General features: G+C 44.6%; 1 protein-coding gene across 1 annotated transcript in view; it reads left to right on the forward strand.

Annotated features, from left to right (window-relative positions):
• LOC127924267 (A disintegrin and metalloproteinase with thrombospondin motifs 19-like) overlaps window positions 1-16,067 on the forward strand; it is a 31,647-nt gene that overhangs the window by 5,881 nt on the left and 9,699 nt on the right. The window contains exon 4 of the mRNA XM_052508830.1: window positions 14,582-14,702. Coding sequence (XP_052364790.1) covers window positions 14,582-14,702 — 121 coding nt within the window. The remainder of the gene's footprint in view (window positions 1-14,581; window positions 14,703-16,067) is intronic.

Raw genomic sequence — 16,067 nt, forward strand, 5'->3', positions numbered from 1 at the left:
TCTCTGTAGGTCACTAGAGAAGGGTGTTCTCTCTGTAGGTCACTAGAGAAGGGTTGTCTCTCTGTAGGTCACTAGAGAAGGGTTGTCTCTGTAGGTCACTAGAGAAGGGTTTTGTCTCTGTAGGTCACTAGAGAAGGGTTTTATCTTTGTATGCCCTCTCTCTTACTCCCTCTCTCTCCTCCCTCTCTCTTACTCCCTCTCTCTCTTACTCCCTCTCTCTCTTACTCCTCTCTCTCTGTCCTGAGCTCCCAACTGTCTTCTCATAAACTCCCTCTCTCTGTCCTGAGCTCCCATATGTCTTCTCATAATCTCCCTCTCTCTCTTACTCCCTCTCTCTCTGTCCTGAGCTCCCAAATGTCTTCTAATAATCTCCCTCTCTCTCTTACTCCCTCTCTCTCTGTCCTGAGCTCCCAAATGTCTTCTCATAATCTCCCTCTCTCTCTTACTCCCTCTCTCTCTGTCCTGAGCTCCCAAATGTCTTCTTACAATCTCACTCTCTCTTTTGCTTTCTCTCTGTCTCTCTCCCTCTCGATCTCTCTCTCTTTCTCTCTCAGGCCTGCAAAGGCAACGTTTTAATTGGCTGGGAGGTAATGGTGGCATTGTACCACTTCCTGTTTCTGTAACAATACAACAATACCTACAATACACACAACCTAAAGTAAAATAATGGAATTAAGGAATATATAAATATTAGGAGGGGCAATATCATAGTGGCATTGACTAAAATACAGTAGAATCTTAGGTCCTAGAAGCAGAACTGACTTATCTGTCAGTACCATCTTGACACTAATAGCTAAGCACTGGGACACCAGATGAGAAAATAGACAGACATGGAAGACAGGATGTAGAGGATAGAGGAAGTGAGGGAGCTTTCAGAAGAGAAGATATTGTCTCAAGAAAAAAAAGTAGGTATGAGAGAGTCCTTCTGTAGCACAGTTGGTAGAGCATGGCGCTTGTAACGCCAGGGTAGTGGGTTCGATTCCCAGGACCACCCATACGTAGAATGTATGCACACATGACTGTAAGTCGCTTTGGATAAAAGCGTCTGCTAAATGGCATATATTTATTTATTTATTTACAAAGGAAATAAGATGGTAATCATTATAATAAAATTGACATATTTAAATGCTTGACCAGTCTTTTCACCTGCTTTACACTGTAAGAGGGGATTCTTACCTCGTCTTGGCCATTTTTCTGGCCCATTCTTGGGACTCATAGCCACAGACTCAGTGGTGGATAAAAGTGTGTGTGTGTGTGTGGGTAGCATAGTTTCCGAAGGAGTAGCCAGCTGTTGTCAATAGATACTGGTCATCTGCTGAGCCAGCATTTGGTTCCCTACACATGGGAGACATTGTGTCATGCTTCCCTCTACAGACACATATCATAGGCCACACACCACACACACACACACACACACACACACACACACACACACACACACACACACACACACACACACACAGACAGTACAATACAATACATCCTACAGCACATTACACAGTACAATATAATACATCCTCCAGCATCCTACAGTACACACATTGGCCAGTAAGAGGGGACTTCTCCTCAGCATTAACAAATAAATAAACAGAGAGAGATATATATTTGACACCGTCCTCATTACACTAAAAACACCACAACCCCCCTCCCCCCAAAAAAGAAATGCATTCAGTGCCACCTCGACATAATCATATTACACAGTACAATCCTACAGCATCACAGTACAATACAATACATCCTCTCTCTTTTCATTGCATCACAGCCAGCACCACATTACACAGTACAAGGGGACTTCTCCTACAGTGTTCATGACAGCATCACAGTACAATACAATAACAAATAAATAAACAGAGTACAATACAATACATCCTACAGAGTACAATATAATACATATTTGACAATTTGTGTCTTCCTTTAGCATCACAGTACAATACAATACATCCTCCAGCATCACAGTACACAGTACAATACAATACATCCTCATTACACAGTACAAAAACATCCTACAGCAACCAGTACAATACAATACATCCCCCACCACAAAATACAATACATCCTCAGCACCACATTACACCATAATACATCAGCACCACATACAATCATATTACACAGTACAATACAATACATCCTACAGCATCACAGTACAATACAATACATCCTACAGCACCACAGTACAATACAATACATCCTCCAGCATCACAGTACAATACAATACATCCTACAGCACCACATTACACAGTACAATATAATACATCCTCCAGCATCACAGTACAATACAATACATCCTACAGCACCACATTACACAGTACAATATAATACATCCTCCAGCATCACAGTACAATACAATACATCCTCCAGCATCACAGTACAATATAATACATTCTCCAGCATCACAGTACAATACAATACATCCTACAGCATCACATACAGTACACATACAATACATCCTCACAGCATCCTACAGCACCACATTACACAGTACACATTACACAGTACAATACAATACATCCTACAGCACCACAGTACAATACAATACATCCTACAGCACCACATTACACAGTACAATATAATACATCCAATACACATTAATACATCCTACCACATACACAGTACAATATAATACATCCTACAGCACCACATTACACAGTACAATACAATACATCCTACAGCACCACATTACACAGTACAATACAATACATCCTACAGCACCACATTACACAGTACAATACAATACATCCTACAGCACCACATTACACAGTACAATACAATACATCCTACAGCACCACATTACACAGTACAATACAATACATCCTACAGCACCACATTACACAGTACAATACAATACATCCTCCAGCATCACAGTACAATACAATACATCCTACAGCACCACATTACACAGTACAATACAATACATCCTACAGCACCACATTACACAGTACAATATAATACATCCTACAGCACCACATTACACAGTACAATACAATACATCCTACAGCACCACATTACACAGTACAATACAATACATCCTACAGCACCACATTACACAGTACAATATAATACATCCTCCAGCATCACAGTACAATACAATACATCCTACAGCACCACATTACACAGTACAATATAATACATCCTCCAGCACCATTACACAGTACAATATAATACATCCTACAGCACCACATTACACAGTACAATATAATACACCCTACAGCACACATTACACAGTACAATACACAGCACCACATTACACAATATATAATCCAGCACCCATTACACAGTACAATATAATACACTCTCCAGCATCACAGTACAATATAATACACCCTCCAGCACCACATTACACAGTACAATATAATACATCCTACAGCACCACATTACACAGTACAATACAATACATCCTACAGCACCACATTACACAGTACAATATAATACACCCTACAGCACCACATTACACAGTACAATATAATACACCCTACAGCACCACATTACACAGTACAATACAATACATCCTACAGCACCACATTACACAGTACAATACAATACATCCTACAGCACCACATTACACAGTACAATATAATACACCCTACAGCACCACATTACACAGTACAATATAATACATCCTCCAGCACCACATTACACAGTACAATATAATACACCCTACAGCACCACATTACACAGTACAATATAATACACCCTCCAGCACCACATTACACAGTACAATATAATACACCCTACAGCACCACATTACACAGTACAATATAATACACCCTCCAGCACCACATTACACAGTACAATATAATACACCCTCCAGCACCACATTACACAGTACAATATAATACACCCTCCAGCACCACATTACACAGTACAATATAATACACCCTCCAGCACCACATTACACAGTACAATATAATACACCCTCCAGCACCACATTACACAGTACAATATACCCTCCAGCACCACATTACACAGTACAATATAATACACCCTCCAGCACCACATTACACAGTACAATATAATACATCCTCCAGCACCACATTACACAGTACAATATAATCACCCTCCATACACAGTACAATATAATCCATCACAAACATACACACAGAAAAACAGGAACAGTCTCAGTCATTTCACAGAATGAAGGAGGAGAAATAGAGGGATGAGGGAGAGAGAGACAGAGAGAGACAGAGACAGAGAGACCCGTTCAAATAAACGCGCTGAAGGACCAGCTACAGTAGCTTCAAATGAATTATTGACCCCTCCATGTGAGGCGGAGCCATAGTATAAGACTGTCCTTAGTCCATCAGTCCACAGTCCACTTAGCCTACAGTCCACAGTAGGGGTAGGCAACTAGATTCCCCCACAGGCCAATGCTTGTCAAAGCGCATGGTTGGGGGTCCTTTCGGTTACTGGCCCAATACTCATTTATAAAAAATGTTATAAAAACATTTTACAGTCTTTTTTCTCCCCAATTGGTAGTTACAGTCTTGTCCCATCACTGCGACTCCCGTACGGACTCGGGAGAGGTTAAGGTCAAGAGCCGTGCGTCCTCCAAAACACAACCCCGCCAAGCACGCTTAACCCAGAAGCCAGCTGCACCAATGTGTCGGAGGAAACACTGTACACCTGGCAACCGTGTCAGCTTGCATGCACCCACCACAGGAGTCTCCAGAGCGCGATAGGACAAGGACATCCCGGCCGGCCAAACCCTCCTCTAACTCGGAACACAGCCTGGTATCGAACCAGGATCTGTAGTAACACAGATCCTGTGCCACTCGGGAGACCCTAGTGGCCCAATGCTCTTAACCACTAGCCTACCTGCCGCCCCATTGATGGATTGAGACGTGGAACTGTGATGCTCCAGCTGAGTACAGATGACTTTCTGAATGAGTCTCGACACCGGTGAGCTTCTGGGGGATGACATACACCTCGTCTGGGATGAGGTAGACTGGTACTGGGAGGAGCTGAAGTTCATTATTCGTCCCAGGCTGAGTGGGTGAGGGACACACTGGTGGAGCAGAGAGAACATTAGCAGGGTGAATGCTCTCAGAGCCATGGCTGAGTCAGATGTGATGTCGATGAGGAAAAGGTGAAGGAATATAATGCTTCTCACTTGCTCTTGTCACAATGCTGCGCAACTGGTTTCATGTAAATGGCAGAGCAGTTCATATGCCACATACATCAGCCGCTTCTAAATGTCAAATCTAAATGGTTTGGTCTTTTACGCCTGACGATGACTTCCAAGTGAAACATTGCACAGAAACACAGAGGAAGCGCTGGTCAGTGTGCAGGTCTCCATTCTCTACAGATATAGGATCTTAATTTGATCACCCTGTTGCAGGATAACTTTTGAGGTATTTGAGGTTTAAAAAGGCTTCTAAAGTTCGTAATTTACACCCGACAAATGTATCAACCCCTACAGATATGTCCACTAATTATAATTCACATAATAATTCATATTTTCTGTTGCTGTGTGGCCAGGCCATAAAAAGTGTTTTGCCTTACATTTACAATGTAAAACTTAGCATCATTTTGTATGATCACAATCATAGTGGAGATAATTTGACTAATCAATTTAGTCATTCAAGTCATGGCAAAGCATATAACATTGACTGATTGTGTGTGTGTGTGTGCGTGTGCGTGTGCGTGTGTGCGTGTGTGTGCGCGCTAGCCGCAAGGCAGGAAGTATGTTGTCATTAGTACCCTACTGTCCAGTGGTGAAGTGTTAGGGCTGACTGCTCCAATCTGTCACCTTCTCATTTTACTCAAACATGTATGGACGCACACACACACTCATACTAAAGCTAGTCTCTTTCCCACACTCCATCCTCTTCCTCTCTCTTTTCCTTCTCTCAATCCTTCTATTATTCTATTCCTTCCTCTCCGCTCTCTGTATCCTCCTCTTTCCTCTCCTCTCTCTGTATCCTCTTTCCTCCTCTTTCCTCTCCTCTCTGTATCCTCCTCTTTCCTCTCCTCTCTCTGTATCCTCCTCTTTCCTCCTCTTTCCTCTCCTCTCCTCTCTGTATCCTTCTCTTTCCTCCTCTTTCCTCTCCTCTCTCTGTATCCTCCTCCTCTTTCCTCCTCTTTCCTCTTTCTTCTCTCTGTATCCTTCTCTTTCCTCCCTTTCCTCTCCTTCCTCCTCCCTTTTCCTCTTTCTCTGTATCTCTCTGTTCCTCCTCTTTTCCTCTTTCCTCTCTCTGTATCCTCCTCTTTTCCTCTTTCCTCTCTCTCTGTATCCCTCCTCTTTCCTCCTCTTCTCTGTATCCTCCTCTCTTCTCTTTCCTCTCTTCTCTCTGTATCCTCCTCTTTCCTCCTCTTTCCTCTCCTCTCTCTGTATCCTCCTCTTTCCTCCTCTTTCCTCTCTTCTCTCTGTATCCTTCTCTTTCCTCCTCTTTCCTCCTCTCTCTGTATCCTTCTCTTTCCTCCTCTTTTCTCTCCTCTCTCTGTATCCTTCTCTTTCCTCCTCGTTTCTCTCCTCTCTCTGTATCCTCCTCTTTCCTCTCCTCTCTCTGTATCCTTCTCTTTCCTCCTCTTTCCTCTCTTCTCTCTGTATCCTCCTCTTTTTTCTCTTCTCTCTGTATCCTTATCTTTCCTCCTCTTTCCTCTCCTCTCTCTATATCCTCCTCTTTCCTCTCTTCTCTCTGTATCCTTATCTTTCCTCCTCTTTCCTCTCCTCTCTCTGTATCCTCCTCTTTCCTCTCTTCTCTCTGTATCCTCCTCTTTCCTCTCCTTCTCTTTCCTCTTCTTTCCTCTCCTCTCTCTGTATCCTCCTCCTCTTTCCTCTCTCTCTCTGTATCTCTCCCTCCTCTCTTCCTCCTCTCTTTCCTCTGTATCCTCCTCTCTCCTCTTTTCCTTCTCTCTTTCCTCCTCTTTCCTCTTTCTCCTCTCTCTGTAGCCTCCCTTTCCTCTTTCCTCCTCTCTCTTTCCTCTCTTTCCTCTTCTCTCTGTATTCTCTTTCCTCCTCTTTCTCTCTTTCCTCCTCTCTCTCCTCTCTCTGTATCCTCCTCTTTCCTCCTCCTCTCTTCTCTCTGTATCCTCTCTCTTCCTCCTTCTCTGTATCCTCCTCTTTCCTCTCTTTCCTCTCTCTGTATCCTCCTCTTTCCCTCTTCTCCTCTGTTCCTCTCTCTTTCCTCCTCTTTCCTCTCCTCTCTCTGTATCCTCCTCTTTTCTCCTCTTCTCTTTCCTCCTCTTTCCTCTCCTCTCTCTGTATCCTCCTCTTTCCTCCTCTTTTCTCTCCTCTCTCTGTATCCTCCTCTTTCCTCCTCTTTCCTCTCTTCTCTCTGTTCCCTCCTCTTTCCTCCTCTTTTCTCTCCTCTCTCTGTATCCTCCTCTTTCCTCTCCTCTCTCTGTATCCTCCTCTTTCCTCCTCTTTCCTCGCCTCTCTCTGTATCCTCTTTCCTCCTCTTTTCTCTCCTCTCTCTGTAGCCTCCTCTTTCCTCCTCTTTCCTCTCTTCTCTCTGTATCCTCCTCTTTCCTCTCTTCTCTCTGTATCCTCCTCTTTCCTCCTCTTTCCTCTCCTCTCTCTGTATCCTCCTCTTTCCTCTCCTCTCTCTGTACCCTCCTCTTTCCTCCTCTCCTCTCTCTGTACCCTCCTCTTTGCTCCTCTTTTCTCTCCTCTCTCTGAACTCTCTGGACCCTCCTCTTTCCTCCTCTTTCCTCTCCCAGAGAGGAACCTCCTCTATCCTCCTCTTTCCTCTCCTCTCTCTGCCTCTTCTCTCTGTATCCTCCTCTTTCCTCCTCTTTCCATCTCTGTATCCTTCTTTCCTCTTCTCTCTGTACCCTCCTCTTTCCTCTTCTCTCTCTGTATCCTCCTCTTTCCTCTCCTCTCTCTGTATCCTCCACCTTTCCTCCTCTTTCTCTCTCTTTCCTCTCTCTCTCTGTATCCTCCTCTTTCCTCTCCTCTCTCTGTATCCTCCTCTTTCCTCCTCTTTCCTCTCCTCTCTCTGTATCCTCCTCTTTCCTCTCCTCTCTCTTTCCTCTCCTCCTCTTTCCTCCTCTTCCTCCTCTTTCCTCTCCTCTCTCTGTATCCTCTTTCCTCCTCTTTCCTCTCCTCTCTCTGTATCCTCCTCTTTCCTCCTCTTTCCTCTCTTCTCTCTGTATCCTCCTCTTTCCTCTCCTCTCTCTGTATCCTTCTCTTTCCTCCTCTTTCCTCTCCTCTCTCTGTATCCTCCTCTTTCCTCCTCTTTCCTCTCTTCTCTCTGTATCCTCCTCTTTCCTCCTCTTTCCTCTCCTCTCTCTGTATCCTCCTCTTTCCTCCTCTTTCCTCTCCTCTCTCTCTCTTTCCTCCTCTTTCCTCTCCTCTCTCTGTATCCTCCTCTTTGCTCCCCTTTCCTCTCCTCTCTCTGTATCCTCCTCTTTCCTCCTCTTTCCTCTTTCCTCTCCTCTCTCTGTATCCTCCTCTTTCCTCTCCTCTCTCTGTATCCTCCTCTTTCCTCCTCTTTCCTCTCCTCTCTCTGTATCCTCCTCTTTCCTCTCTTCTCTCTGTATCCTCCTCTTTCCTCCTCTTTTCTCTCCTCTCTCTGTATCCTCCTCTTTCCTCTCCTCTCTCTGTATCCTCCTCTTTCCTCTCTTCTCTCTGTATCCTCCTCTTTCCTCCTCTTTCCTCTCCTCTCTCTGTATCCTCCTCTCCTCTTTCCTCTCCTCTCTCTGTATCCTCCTCTTTCCTCCTCTTTTCTCTCCTCTCTCTGTATCCTCCTCTTTCTCCTCTTTCCTCTCCTCTCTCTGTATCCTCCTCTTTCCTCCTCTTTCCTCTCCTCTCTCTGTATCCTCCTCTTTCCTCTCCTCCTCTGTATCCTTCTCTTTCTCCTCTTTCCTCTCCTCCTGTATCCTCCTCTTTCCCCTCTTTCCTCTCCTCTCTCTGTATCCTCCTCTTTCCTCCTCTCTTTTCTTTCCCCCTCTCCTCTCTCTGTATCCTTCTCTTTCCTCCTCTTTCCTCTCCTCTCTCTGTATCCTCCTCTTTCCTCTCCTCTCTCTGTATCCTTCTCTTTCCTCCTCTTTCCTCTCCTCTCTCTGTATCCTCCTCTTTCCTCTCCTCTCTCTGTATCCTTCTCTTTCCCCCTCTTTCCTCTCCTCTCTCTGTATCCTCCTCTTTCCTCCTCTTTCCTCTCCTCTCTCTGTATCCTCCTCTTTCCCCCTCTTTCCTCTCCTCTCTCTGTATCCTTCTCTTTCCTCCTCTTTCCTCTCCTCTCTCTGTATCCTTCTCTTTCCCCCTCTTTCCTCTCCTCTCTCTGTATCCTCCTCTTTCCTCCTCTTTCCTCTCCTCTCTCTGTATCCTTCTCTTTCCTCCTCTTTCCTCTCCTCTCTCTGTATCCTCCTCTTTCCTCCTCTTTCCTCTCCTCTCTCTGTATCCTCCTCTTTTTCCTCTCCTCTCTCTGTATCCTCCTCTTTCCCCTCTTTCCTCTTCTCTCTGTATCCTCCTCTATCCAAAAATGTATTTATAAAACCCTTCTTTCCATCAGCTGATGTCAAAGTGTAGAGAAACCCAGCCTAAAATCCCAAACCAATGCTTTACAGAAAACTCCCTAGAAAGACCAGAACCTAGGAAGAAACCTAGAGAGGAACCAGGCTTGAGGGTGGCCAGTCCTCTTTCTGCCTGTGCTCTCTCTACAACAGAACATGGCCAAGATGTTTCAAATGTTCTCCCGGAGGGTCATAAGAGATGTAATCTCCTCTGTAGAGAGAGTGAGAAACCAGAGAAAGTTCCTCCTCTTTCCAGAGGAGATCCTCTCTCAGAGTATCCTCCTCAGCTGTCTCTTTGAGAAACAGAGTCTGGAGGAGGTATCCTCCGGTCTTTCGGGTTCCATAGACGAGAGCAGAACAGTTGAAACTGGAGCAGCAGACGACCAGGTATCCTCCTCTCTCTGTAGAGAGTCTCACCTGTCTGTATCCTCCTCTTTCCTCTCCTCTCTCTGTAGATTAATCTCCTCTCTCTGTATCCTCCTCTTTCCTCTCCTCTCTCTGTATCCTTCTCTTTCCTCCTCCTCTTTCCTCCTCTTTCCTCCTCTATTAGATCCTCCTCCTTTCCCCTCTCTGTTATTAGTCTCCTCTCTCTGTATCCTCCTCTTTCCTCTCCTCTCTCTCTGAGAAGTCTCTCTTTCCTCCTCTTTCCCTCTCCTCTCTGATCCTCCTCTTTCCTCCTCCTATTAGTCAAATTTCTCTGGAGTCTCCTCTCTCTGTATCCTCTCTTTCCTCCTCTTTCCTCTCCTCTCTCTGTATCCTCCTCTTTCCTCCTCTTCCTCTCCTCTCTCTGTAGAGTACCCTCCTCTTTCCTCTCCAGATCTGATGTATCCTCCTCTTTCCACCCTTCCTTTCCTCTCCTGTCTTCTCCTTCGGTTTCCTTCCTTCTTCTCCTCAGCTTTTCTTTTGCTACGTATTTATCATCATCTGGATGTAGGTAACAAGAGGAATAAGTCTCTCTCCACCCTCTCTGTCTCTGAGCTCTCAGTTCCTGGAGAGAGAGAGAGAACAGAGAGAGAGAGAGAAATCTTTCCAGAGAACAGAGAAACAGAGAGAGAGAGGAGAGAGGAGAGAGAGAGAAACAGGAGAGAGAGAGAGAAACATAGAAAGAGAGAGAGAGAAGTAGAGAGAGAAGAGAGAGAAAGAGAGAGAGAAGAGAGAACAGAGATCCTCCTCTTTCCTCCTCTTTCCTCTCCTCTCTCTGAGAGAGAGAGAGAAACCTCTCTCTGTACCTTCTCTTTCAGAGAAAGAGGAGAGAGAGAAACAGAGTAAGATCCTCTTTCCCCTCAGAGAAAGAAATGTATTTATAAAGCCCTTCAGACATCAGCTGATGAAACAAAGTGAGAGACAGAAGAGAGCCTAAAAGAAACAGCAAAGATGCAGAGAGAAACACAGAAAGTCTAGAAAAACTCCAGAGAAAGACCAGAAGAGGAAGAAACCAGAGAGGAAGAGGCTATGAGAAAGGGAGGAGTCCTCTTCAGAGAAAGAGGTTGAGATTAGAACAGAACATGGCCAAAGTTCAAATGTTCAGAGATAACCGGCAGGGTCAAATAATAATAATCAGGAGGAGTTGTAGGGTGCAACAGGAGTCAGCAAACAGGAGTAAATGTCAGTTGGAGAGAGGAGAGAAACAGAGAAAGAGGAGAAAGAGAAAGGAGGAAAGAAATAGGAGATCAGAGGAGGAAAGAGAGAGTCCGGTGAAACAGGAAAGAGGATAGAGAGGAGAACAGGAGAGAGAGAAAAGACCAGGTATCCAAAACACTCCTCTGACCCTCCTCTTTCCTCCTATTCGTCTCAGAGAAACCTCCTCTTTCCTCTCCTCTCTCTGGAGGAGAGAGAGAAACAGAGAATCTCCTCTCTCTGTATCCTCCTCAGAGAAACAGGAGAGAGAGAGAGAAAGAGGAGGGGGAGAGAGAGGGGTCTGTTCTCTGTTATGCTCCTCTTTCCGCTGTATGAGTCTCCTCTCTCTGGAATGCTGTGAAAACAGCATCTCAGAGAGGGGACAGAGAGAGAAAATCAGAAATCTCTCTGAAAACACACTCAGTCTTGTCAGAAGAGAAGCCTAAAGGCTGCTGGGTAAGAATGGAGACCCTCTTGATCCTCTCCTCTCTCTGCCTCACTGAATTAGCAAAGTCAATCTTGGTCCAGATTCTCTGTGTCCATATGTTCGTAGTCTGTTTCAGCAAAAATTGTCCAGAGTGTGTGTGTGTGTGTGTGTGTGTGTGTGTGTGTGTGTGTGTGTGTGTGTGTGTGTGTGTGTGTGTGTGTGTGTGTGTGTGTGTGTGTGTGTGTGTGTGTGTGTGTGTGTTCCTATTCCTCCAGATGTACAGATTGGATTTTCTACAGAGTATTCAGCGTATTTACTGACTCAGGCATCCAGGAAACAAGAGGAATAAGTCTCTCTCCACCCTCTCTGGACTGACTGTGTTTATGTGTTTGTGCATGCATGTGTGTGCGTTCATATGTCTGTTGGTGTGTAAATATTCTTGTTTGTGTTTTACTGTTTGTGCTGCTTGGGAGTGTAAATGGCTTTGGGTAATTGGAGTTGTTTGTGAGTACACAGCTGATTTAACTCTGTGATCATTGCTGGGAAGGATTAAACAATCCCTAAACATACAATAGGTTATGTCCTGGTGAATCTAGACTAATATCACTGGCCTTGGATGTCTGAACGTATTATAGCCTCTCTTTCTGTTTCACCATGGACCACAGTGTTCTGGGCTGTATTCATAATGTTTCTTCCTTTACATACTAATTATACAGGCAGGGGGAACTGATCCTAGATCAGCACTCCTACTATGAATAAAGGCCCTGATTCTCCAAGTCCCTCTGCTTCCTCTGTCCTTATTGACTGGCCCTTGAAGATCTGAGAGGATTGAATAGGTGGCAGTTCCTCTCTACTCTATCAGACATACTAGATGGAGCTATTGGGATGTTTTGAGGAGATCTAATAGTTTCAAATCCATGATGAGAAGTCAGTGAGGGGAGAGGGAGTGAGTTAGAGAGGATCGAGAACAACCTTTTCCTATTTCACTAGCATTGTAAGAGGGAGTCATTGAAACAGAGAATGGTCTTCATTGCAGAGAAAGATGAGAGGAGGAAAGAGGAGGGGAAGTGTTGATGTTATTGCTAAGACGCTGTTGAAAGAATGCTGAAATTTGAATGCTGTGAAAACAGCATCACAGAGAGGGGACAGAGAGAAGAAAATCAGAAATGTTGTGAATTCAGAGATGGTCTTGTAGAATGCAGGCTGCCAGGTAAGAATGGAGACCCACATGATGCTACTGCTGCCTGTTTATTCTTGGAGATTCTCTGTGTCCATATGTTCGTAGTCTGTTTCAGCAAAATTGACCAGAGTGTGGTGTGTGTGTGTGTGTCAGAGTGTGTGTGTGTGTGTGTGTGTGTGTGAGTAGTGTGTGTGTGTGTGTGTGTGTGTGTGTGTGTGTGTGGTCTTCATTAGTGTGTGTGTCCAGGTGTTCCTATGATCCAGATGTACAGATCCGTGATTTTCTCAGAGTATGGTATTACTGACTCAGGCAGTCCAGGAAACAACAACACACACAGTCCCACAAGGACTGACTGTGTTTATGTGTTTGTGCATGCATGTGTGTGCGTTCATATGTCTGTTGGTGTGTAAATATTCTTGTTTGTGTTTTACTGTTTGTGCTGCTTGGGAGTGTAAATTCTTTGGAGTTGAGTTGTTTGTGAGTACACAGCTGATTTAACTCTGTGATCATTGCTGGGAAGGATTAAACAATCCCTAAACATACAATAGGTTATGTCCTGGTGAAGCCTCTCTTTCTGTTTAGACTAATAATGGCCTTGGATGTCCAATGCCTCTCTTTCTGTTTCACCATGGACCACAGTGTTCTGGGCTGTATTCATAATGTTTCTTCCTTTTACATACTAATTATACAGGCACTGATCCTAGGATCAGCACTCCTACTATGAATAAAGGCCCTGATTCTCCAAGTCCTCTGCTTCCTATTCAGAGATGGCCCTTGAAGATCTGAGAGGATTGAAATGCAGTCTCAGGAGTAGACATACTAGACAGCTATTGGGATGTTTTTATTCAGAGATGGTCTTCAAATCCATGATGAGAAGTCAGTCCAGGGAGTAGTTAGAGAGGATCGGAACAACCTTTTCCTATTTCAGAGATTGTTTTGGAGTCAGAGTGCAGTCCAGGAGTAGACCGACAGTACGGTCCGTGTTTATTCAGAGATGGTCTTCATTAGAATGCAGTCCAGGAGTAGACCGACAGTACGGTCCGTGTTTATTCAGAGATGGTCTTCATTAGAATGCAGTCCAGGAGTAGACCGACAGTGCGGTCCGTGTTTATTCAGAGATGGTCTTCATTAGAATGCAGTCCAGGAGTAGACCGACAATACGGTCCGTGTTTATTCAGAGATGGTCTTCATTAGAATGCAGTCAGGAGTAGACTGACAGTACGGTCCGTGTTTATTCAGAGATGGTCTTCATTAGAGTGCAGTCCAGGTAGACCGACAGTACGGCCGTGTTTATTCAGAGATGGTCTTCATTAGAATGCAGTCAGGAGTAGACCGACAGTACGGTCCGTGTTTATTCAGAGATGGTCTTCATTAGAATGCAGTCCAGGAGTAGACCGACAGTACGGCCCGTGTTTATTCAGAGATGGTCTTCATTAGAATGCAGTCCAGGAGTTTACGGTCCGTGTTTATTCAGAGATGGTCTTCATTAGAATGCAGTCCAGGAGTAGACCGACAGTACGGCCCGTGTTTATTCAGAGATGGTCTTCATTAGAATGCAGTCCAGGAGTAGACCGACAGTACGGTCCGTGTTTATTCAGAGATGGTCTTCATTAGAATGCAGTCCAGGAGTAGACCGACAGTACGGTCCGTGTTTATTCAGAGATGGTCTTCATTAGAGTGCGGTTGCATCCCAATCAATATATCCTACCTTCTCCTGACGTGTACTATTGTCTACTACTTCCTACACATCTAAAAGCATAGTTTACACCTTCCATCCTTCTTAAACCATTGAAAGGACACTTTGCTAGGAAGGATAAATAATTGGGACGTAGCCTGTATACTCCTTGATGTTAAGTACTTCCTGTGTACTTTATTTTGTTAAGTTGTCTACTTACTGTCTGCAGAAAATCGGCTGCGATGGCATCATCGGCTCGTCAGCCAAGGAGGACCGCTGTGGGGTGTGTAGCGGAGACGGACACTCCTGTAAGATAGTCAAGGGAGACTTCAACCACACCAAGGGCAGGGGTGAGTACTGGGTTGGGGGGAAGTTCTAAACATGTCTTTTTCAGTTGGGAATATCTGGATCGTGTTCATAATGGCACACAATGGAAAACGTGTTCAAACATTTTGCAACAGAAATATAAAATGAGCTTCAGTTAAGTCCAGCTAATCCTTCCCTGTGTCTGTCTATTTTCTTCCGGTTGGTGCTTAATGAACATGACCCTGATGGGAACAGAATGGAAAATGGATGAGTGTAGGTTATTAGTCCTACTCCACTAAAAGAGAGGTCAGAAATGACAGGCAAAGATGAAGAGGACAGATTTGGTGTACACCAGTTAGAGTTACATTGGGCTGTCAGTCTTTACCTGCTACACTGGACGCATTACTGTTGGCTACCGCTAGCAGAGCGCATGACATTTTTGTCAACTTTTCTCTGGAGGAAGCCACACATTAATGTATTGAAAATAGAGCCAGAGTGTAATTTTGAGGCCCTGTATCTACTTGTGGATACTATTTTTATGTTTCTGTGTTCAGTAAGAAAGAAGTTAGAGGTAGTTTCGCGAGCCAATGCTAACTAGCGGTAGCCTCATGACAAGAGGTCTATGAGTATCTGCTAGCATCCTAGATAAATTGCCTAAATCCCCAAGTATCCCTTTAAGGCATTTAACCTCTGGTGGAAAGTCACCGGGAACAATCTTAGCAAGGTACCCTACAAACACTAGGGTATCTGGGATATCTGTAGCCCTCCAGTGTCACTAAGCATGTAATACACACACACACCGGTGCCTCTGTCCCCCATAGGTAAAGTTCAGTTTCACAGCCAGAGCATTAGAAATGGCATTTAAGGCCGAATGTTAGTCTGAATAGAGACCCGTTGGGTTTTAATTACAAGATAACACCCCATGTGTGTGTGTGTGTGTGTGTGTGTGTGTGTGTGTGTGTGTGTGTGTGTGTGTGTGTGTGTGTGTGTGTGTGTGTGTGTGTGTGTGTGTGTGTGTGTGTGTGTGTGTGTGTGTGTGTGTGTGTGTGTGTGTGTGTGTGTGTGTGTTGACCTACTAAAAGGCGTGCAGATGGTCTGATTGTAATGCCGCTGAAGGACAGAAGCTTTCCTCTTTTCTTTTTATTTGTATTTATTATGGATCCCCATTAGTTCCTGTCAAGACACCAGCTACTCTTCCTGGGGTTTATTATAGATCCCCATTAGTTCCTGTCAAGACACCAGCTACTCTTCCTGGGGTTTATTATGGATCCCCATTAGTTCCTGCCAAGACACCAGCTACTCTTCCTGGGGTTTATTATGGATCCCCATTAGTTCCTGTCAAGACACCAGCTACTCTTCCTGGGGTTTATTATGGATCCCCATTAGTTCCTGCCAAGACACCAGCTACT

Source organism: Oncorhynchus keta, unplaced genomic scaffold (assembly GCF_023373465.1).
Source record: "Oncorhynchus keta strain PuntledgeMale-10-30-2019 unplaced genomic scaffold, Oket_V2 Un_contig_3896_pilon_pilon, whole genome shotgun sequence".
NCBI classification, from domain to species: Eukaryota; Metazoa; Chordata; class Actinopteri; order Salmoniformes; family Salmonidae; genus Oncorhynchus; species Oncorhynchus keta.